The following is a 7902-nucleotide window of genomic DNA, read 5'->3' on the forward strand; positions in this document are numbered from 1 at the left end:
TAAACTTGCTCCTCGTTTCTACGATCCTTACAAAATTTATGCTGTGATCAATGATGTTTCATTTCGTTTAGACCTACCTTCACATTGGCACATTCACAATGCTTTCCACATTAGTCTTTTAAGACCTTTCAGAGGACCCCTATCTACACATCACAGATGAGGATCCACCTTTACTTGTGGACCAAGAAGAACAACTCATCCCTGCAAAAATATTTGATCATGAGACCACCACCACACGCACTGACATGGTTTATAACTGTTATCTTTTGACCTTCAAAGGCCACCCTCGAGAGGATGCCAAATGGATGCCTGAATTTTTTTTCCGCAACTTCCCAGATCTTCTCCACACTTTCCATCACTCATGGTCCAATGATTCTTTAGTGAGCAACTGCTGAGGACAATTTCTATACTTGGAGGGACGGATGTTACGAGACTGGGCACCTTCTTGTTGCATGCCGTTAACTGCAATTGGGATAGTTGGATTAATGGTTAATTATGTGCTGTCTATAACAGTGAGTGCATGATGGTTTGTAAATTGAAACTCTGGGAGTTGACGAGGAGGCACCGGCAAATAATAATTTTCTCAGTCATTTTATCATAGTACAATGTTTTAGAAATGAGCCACTATTGCTCCTTTGTAAATAGGATAGTGAGAACTCACCCTAAGAGGATCATACAATAAGTAGTGTGTACCACTAAATAACTAAAATGGGACTATAGTGTAAAATAGGGGCCTCTAATTTTTGGCACCGATGATAAATTAAAATATCAAATACCAAACTCCACAAGAGGTGCCGTGGAGTTTGGGGCTAGGATCTTTAGGCCTTTTTTGTGTAGATGCTCTCAATTTCGCATCTCCCCTCTCTTAAGCGATTCTGTGTTTGCTATGTACTCCCTAATTAAGTTTACATCTTCTCTTCCATATTCTTACACCCTCTTACAACTTGTCTCTGTCAATTCTATGCTTTTAGTGTGTGTGTGTGTGTGTGTGTGTGTGTGTGTGTGTGTGTGTGCATGCTTGAAAATTGGGGAAAGAGGTTGACAGGTTGATGGTGATGTTTGGGAGCAAGTGTTGAATTGTTTTAAGCAACCACCGACCGGTCTCCCCAAATTCCCAACAGTTGTTGTAAAGCAATCACTTTTTTTTGGAGCAGTCTCTGTCTTAAATAAAGTGCCACAAAGCACGTGCAGAGTCAAAGCTGTATGTTTTTTTTTGGTGAGTAGGGATACAAATCCTGTGTATATGAGAGAGAGGCAATTGGCGTGGCCGTGGTCTAGGTGGGAGTTTGAGCTTGTGAAACCATCTACCGTCGCTAGCCAACAATTTGCCACCATCCAGGGTTTCACACACACACACACAGAGAGAGAGAGAGAGAGAGAGAGAGAGAGAGAGAGAGAGAGAGAGAGAGAGAGAGAGAGAGAGAGAGAGAGAGACCCGAGGGGGAGGGGGTGCAAGTGAGGGGAGGAGAGAGGGACAAAGGCGAACTGGAGTGTAGCATAGGTGGGCGTGAGGAAATCTTTGGCACTATTACTTTTTTAAAACTGCTCCAATATGTCTGGTTGTTATTCAAAAAATAATACTTTGTAAGAATCTAATGAGATTCTTTCCACATGACCGAAGATTGGAGCACCGAGTCAACTGCTATCCCGCATGCTGTCTCTCTCTCTCTCTCTCTCTCTCTCTCTCTCTCTCTCTCTCTCTCTCTCTCGTGTGTGCTACTGACTCTTGAGGAGTCGAGATGCTTCGTGTTGCGTCCTATCACACTCTCATGCTTGCAAAGGCGGTGGAAGATCTCTCTCTCTCTCTCTCTCTCTCTCTCTCTCTCTCTCTCTCTCAATATTGCACTCCACAGATTTCCCTCTCTGGCTCTGTGGTGCACTTGTGAGATTGTTGGGTAGGGGCGAGGAGATTATGCAGGAGAGTTGTTGTCTGTCATTGTTGCAGTCTTGTAACTGGAAAAAAATTCGCCTCTACCATGGCCGTGGTCGAACGCCCAAGGGGTCTCTCATCGTTCTCTTTTCGTAGGCGAGAGTTCTTACAGTCCTCTCTCTCTCTCTCTCTCTCTCTCTCTCTCTCTCTCTCTCTCTCTCTCTCCTTCCTGTGTTGCAGGGGACATTTCTTCCAGTGCTGCGATGTGCAGACGGGAGGTCAAGGAAGGAAAGGGGGTAGCTGGCAAGCACGGAGGGACGCGAGGGAGGGCGATCGGGCTGCACGAGCAGATGAGGCTGAGGAGACACGTGGGGGAGGGGGCATCAGGCGTGGATCTTTTATTAGGGGGTTGGGGGAGAGAATATTGGCACAACATCTAGTAAAGAAATTGAATTTATTTACTAGTTTTCTAGTAAAAAAGTATGTCCCTCTAATCTTTTTTGCATTTCTTTTTGTAGGAATCTCCACAGATGCTGTGTGGGCGATGGAGCAGGAAACGAAACGAAAGTTTTGTTGGGACGTGCGTCTATCCTTTCAGTCTCTCGTTTGTGGGCCTGGCGATATTTCATGTGCGCCTAGGGTACTCAATGTTTGACGAAAATAAAGGGAGATGGCAAGGCATCAGTACGATCCCAAGGCATTGACAAGGACAACACGATTGCTTGTGTGGGAGGCTGGGCAGGGGAGGGCAGAGACGATGCTTAGGGAGGGGAAGACAGTGCCGTGGTTGCAGGAGCACATGGCTGGGCAAGGGAAGAAGACGCCGTCGACAGACAATATTGAGGGAGGGGAAGACAGGGCCATGGCAGGGGAGGGTGTTGTGTGCCTAGGAGAGGACGGGCGGGCGAGAAGCAAGGAATCTCTCTCTCTCTCTCTCTCTCTCTCTCTCTCTCTCTCTCTCTCTCTCTCTCTCTCTCTCTCTCTCGCAGACTGACAGGAGAATCAGATGGAGCTAAGCTTATTGTGAGTCTCGTTGCTACCTTGAGGACCTCACGAATGGAGGGGGCATCCTATCTCCTAGCTTGCACAGAAAGGCGCACAAGTTGAAGGTCACATCATATAGGTATGCTGGGCGCATAGCAAGGGGGAGATGATGGAGCGCAACTGAGCCGTGATGCGTGCAATCCAAGCGAGACTGTCAAGGGAGGGGGGAGCTTGCTTGCGAAGCAGAACAGTCATAACGTGTGCATCGGCTCCAACCGATATCCCAACGGTTGAACTTAAAAAATGCAAGGAATCTTGGCCACAATTTAATAGACCCAAATATATATATATATGTACCCCTATTTTAACATTTGGTGCCCCAATAGATTAAGATTGATGTATACGTGAGGCTCCTAACATTCAACATAAGGCAAGACAAAATGATGTTCTCTTCTCTCTCAAAAGCAAGCATGGCGAGTCAAAACGTTTCTAACTTCGGCAGGCAATAGGATTCTAGAAGACTTGGCAAAGACGCAACATGTGGAGAGTTCACTGCTTTGTAAGGAGACTAGTCATTCAGAGTACATAAAAGGAATGGGCGTGAGACCGCGTACGTCTCTGAGAGAGAGAGAGAGAGAGAGACCTGCGTATGAACGAGAAGACCCACATATAGCAGAGCGCGCCTCTGTGTATAAACGAGGAGAGGCACATCCCCGGAGATAGAAATTGAGCTACAAGAAAGACACACATCGCCAGATCAAGAAAAAATGGTACTACAGAAGCTTTGCATGCATCATTTGGGCGCCGCCTCTGTTGGGCTCTTATTCTGCATCCTCTCTTGCTTCCTCCGAGGCCGCATTTCCGCCCAGACCGTCGATTGCAACACCTCTTTGATCACCTTGCAGCCTTGCTATCCCTACATCGAGGCTGGCAACACCACAAACCCCGAGACGGATTGCTGCAACCCCCTTCGTGCCCTTTTTGCATCCAATGCGACATGTCTTTGCGAAATTGCTCCCATCGCCCAAGGGTTAGGCATCAGCATCAACCAAACACGGGCCCTCGAAGTCGCTACCTTGTGTAATCAGACTGACATTCCTGCATCGGTGACCAGTTGCTTGTCAGGTAAATCTTACGTCTGATTTTCATTAGAAATACTTTCTGCGGATAATAGTCTGGTTTTTATAAACGTCTTTCATTAGAAGTACATCCTGTGACTATAAGCTACTGCAATTCTGGCTATTTGCTCAGTATTTTGATTCAGTTTGAAATTTCTTTGGACCGCTTAATTGTTATGGTGTAGCGAAAGGACCACGAGTGTCCTTTCCCCAGGAAAAAGCGACCCTGCCATGGCGATCGGCGGCAAGCAGTGTTGGGGAAAAATGTGTCTCACCTTAATATCACGCCGTTTCCAATTTGAAAAGTGCCAATTGAGGGCAAGAAGATAAGGAGAAATTCCGCCCCAAAATAGAGAAAAATAGTGTAAAAACCCGAAAAATACCCTTAATTTTCTAAAATTTTCTCTTGGCAAACTCAAGGAAAGGATATTTGTAGGTTTGGAAAAATGATTTTTCCCGAGCGGCAAGGGAGCATTTTTCTGAGGGGAAAAACACTCGTGCTCCTTTCTTGACCGGCAAATGTCGTGGGAGGGGGACATTGAGTGTACTCTGACAAAGCAGCTGCAGAGCAGAGAAAAAGGTTAACAGGTTAGTGAAAATTATGAGCGTTGATATGCCATCTCACATGCCGTGCACTTAGTTCATTGTCCGCAAAATGCGTCAATGTCGACGTGGTGTGCATCTAAGCGTTGCAACAGTCCATTTCACACAAGAATGTTGAGTCAATGGATGGCATTGATCGCGTGCCTCTGACTCACGACTTTTGACGGTTGAGACCGCTGCTCGAAAAAATATATTTTCCAAAAAACTTGGAAAACCTATATACGAAAACTTTGAGAAGTAAGGAGCCAGTAGATCTCCCCAATCGCGAAAAATTAAAAATCCTTTCAAAACATCTCGGGTGTGTAAGTGAAGGGAGAGTTTAGGAAATGAAAAGACAATGGAGGTGGAAAATCAATAGACTATTTGTGTGCATATATGATCGGATGCACCTTATACATTTGTCTTTGTCCTTAATTTTCTTTCTTCTTAGCGTTTTGAAGCCATTAGGAAAGCCTTTTATGTATTAGACACCAAGCTGAAAAATAGAAGTTTTTTTCCTTTTTTTGGTCCGGGAGGGGGAATTTTGCATATCGAATCATTTTTGGGATATAGGAGTTGGCATCGGATTTTCAATAAATGATGCACTAAATGATATCGAGATTGATATTTTGCAGCTTTTTTTAAGTGCCCTAGTTTAGAGAATTTATGTTATGAGGCTTCTTGAAGGATCCAAGAAACTCAAGCCCCAGTAATGTTACACTTGTCATGTTACACTTGTAAGCAAACGACAAGATGACAGAGAATGAAGATTCCAAGCATATTCCATAATCTTCTCTTTAAATGGTGGGTGTATCCGTTTTCCTACTGCAGCATGTCTCACAATTGGCTCCCCTTACATTTAAATTGTAAGGTTCTTTTACCATGAAATTTAAATTTTAGGGGTGAATCCATAAATTTGTAGGTGAGATTACGCTAAACCTAAGTTTTTTAAAGCGTTGTCGAGGCCTCAGGGGATTTTACAACACAGTCTAATACTCGAGGAATTCACTAGTAACAATAAGGAGATGTCACCTAAGTAGCACAAGACTACAATAACATGGTATGAAGTGCTCTTAGTAACCCTCTACAATGGAATAATTTTAGGATAATATGATGTTTTTTTATTAGAGATTTCATTGTTCTTAATAAATGTTGGAAGGGTCAAAAAAATATGGTGAAAAAACACCTCCTACCTTGTCTTTCTTTGTTGTGCCAAACCTTTAAATTTCCTACATTTGGTGATTGTATTATTTATATTTGCTTTTCTTCATTGTGAATAGGTATATCGCAAGCGCCAACCCCTTCTATTTCATCAAATGCGACCGTGCCACCACCTTCAACTCCAGCTCCACCTAATGGTACCTCGTCAAGTAGCACCGATGGGAGTAGTGGAAATATCCTTTTGCCACCGTCACTTCTCTTGGGCTCAATATTTGTTGCTTTGTCCTTGCACCTCATTGTGGCTTCTTAGCTCAATATAGATTGAGCATTTTTTGTATTTTTAAGCTTGGTAGGAACTCGTAAAAACATAATATCGAAATCTAGAGCTTGAGAATAATTAGTGGCACCACTTTTGAGTTCTATTACCGTACATACCTTCAAGAAGAAGTAAGGCTTATGGATCCTTATTTGAATTTTCTTGATGTGCGATAAACCTTTCACTATTGAATAATAGAAATATCACTATTGAATAATAGAAATAGATTTATTGGGCTTGCTATGAACTTTGTTTTCCTTTTCTGGCCTGCCATAAAACTAGTCTAAGCGAAGCTTCGAACAACCAAAAATAAAAAATAAAAAATTAAAAGATTTGAGCCCGTCTGTTTGTCCAATGATGTTTGATTGTGCTATTTGCTTTGTGGTGTCATAGCATCACTTTTTGGCTCGACTGTTTTATTGAGTTGCGTAAACACTCAAAACTCATTTCATGTAGGTAGTGAGGGTTTTTGTTGTTTTTTACAATTCCACGTCTCAAAAGAAAAAAAGCATTTGGATGGAGTTGCGTAGACACGGCCAACCATGCAAAGTGGTCACCTACGAATTGAAATGCACTAGGTCTCTTAAAGTCTTCTATGTATTTATACTGATACAATGGCCCCGCCTTTGGCATCACTCTTCAACATGATAACTCAATTTAAGCAAGTCCAGAGAGAGAGAGAGAGAGAGAGAGAGAGAGAGAGAGAGAGAAGAAGGATGCCACATGACTATAGACCAAAATCAACTCCTCTTTTCTTTCTTTGTGTGTGTGTGTGTGTGTGTGAGAGAGAGAGAGAGAGAGAGAGAGATCTTGGTCTCACTTATATAATCCCATGGAATGCTCTCTCTCTCTCTCTCTCTCTCTCTCTCTCTCACACACACACACACACACACACACACATTCAACAGTCAGTTGCATGGCGTAAACCTTAGCAGCATGCTTGAACTATCACTTCTCTACGCCAACAACCCTTCTTCCATCGATGTCGCTACTTGAGGCTTCTCTCTCTCTCTCTCTCTCTCTCTCTCTCTCTCTCTCTCTCTCTCTCTCTCTCTCTCTCTCTGCATTTTTGAAGAAAAGGGGCTGTATTTTGTGTACATAAGAGACATCTAGATATGCTCAATGGCCTCACACGGAGGAAGTACAAAAGCGCGGTAACAATGCCACCTCATCAAGACCCACATGGTATTTAAGGAATCTAGAGAGATGGGATCAACGACTGTAAGTCGAGTGTGGGAATCTCAAGGCAATTGGAAGGGAAGAAAAAGGGCCGTGATCAACATCTACGAGGTGACTCGAAGCCACCACTTGGAGTCACCCACCATCTGCCTCTTGACAAGATGCCACCCTAACCACATGGGCGCATAGCTTTGATGACATATAAGGCAAAGCACAACCTTATATAGTGAACGCAAACGAGAAAAAGTAAACTGGGCCAAAAAAGTAAACTCGGACAGCATTCAACGGTACTCGTGGTTTTTGATTTTTGAGCTTGGGATTGCGCATCGTCAATCCCATGGCTTGGGGTTCATCAAAGACCCTGTGGTCTTTAGTGCTGAGGGTAACAATCGTCAGCTATGTAGACATCAAGATGGTTTGTGTGATGAGTGTAGAATGAATGACTATGGAGTGCATATGCCACATGATGTGGGCATGATTCCGATGGAAAAGAATTGACGACCTCACCCATGTGCACAAAAAGATGCATTGATGCTTCTCCACTGCCTTGGAAGAGCAGGTTGAAGAATCCCACTGACTATGAAGAGTATGCAGTAGATCAATGGCTGTCAAAATGATCGATGTAGGCGAGGATTGTGACCATAGAATGTGGGTAGATCAAGCCTTTTACATGTGGTCAGAATGGATGCAAG

The 7902-nt window shown here is 43.6% G+C and overlaps 1 protein-coding gene across 1 annotated transcript; it reads left to right on the forward strand.

The window, feature by feature from the left end:
• The first annotated feature begins 3430 nt into the window (after positions 1-3430).
• LOC147445482 (non-specific lipid transfer protein GPI-anchored 10-like) lies at positions 3431-6663 on the forward strand. Its single transcript, XM_086524991.1, has 3 exons — positions 3431-3979; positions 5835-5948; positions 6523-6663. Exons 1-3 carry the CDS (start codon positions 3622-3624, stop codon positions 6597-6599), a joined length of 549 nt encoding a protein of 182 aa, XP_086381117.1. The 5' UTR covers positions 3431-3621; the 3' UTR covers positions 6600-6663.
• The last annotated feature ends 1239 nt before the right edge of the window (positions 6664-7902 follow it).

This window comes from Adiantum capillus-veneris, chromosome 12 (genome assembly GCF_014529385.1).
Source record: "Adiantum capillus-veneris isolate H3 chromosome 12, ASM1452938v2, whole genome shotgun sequence".
In the NCBI taxonomy this organism is placed as follows: Eukaryota; Viridiplantae; Streptophyta; class Polypodiopsida; order Polypodiales; family Pteridaceae; genus Adiantum; species Adiantum capillus-veneris.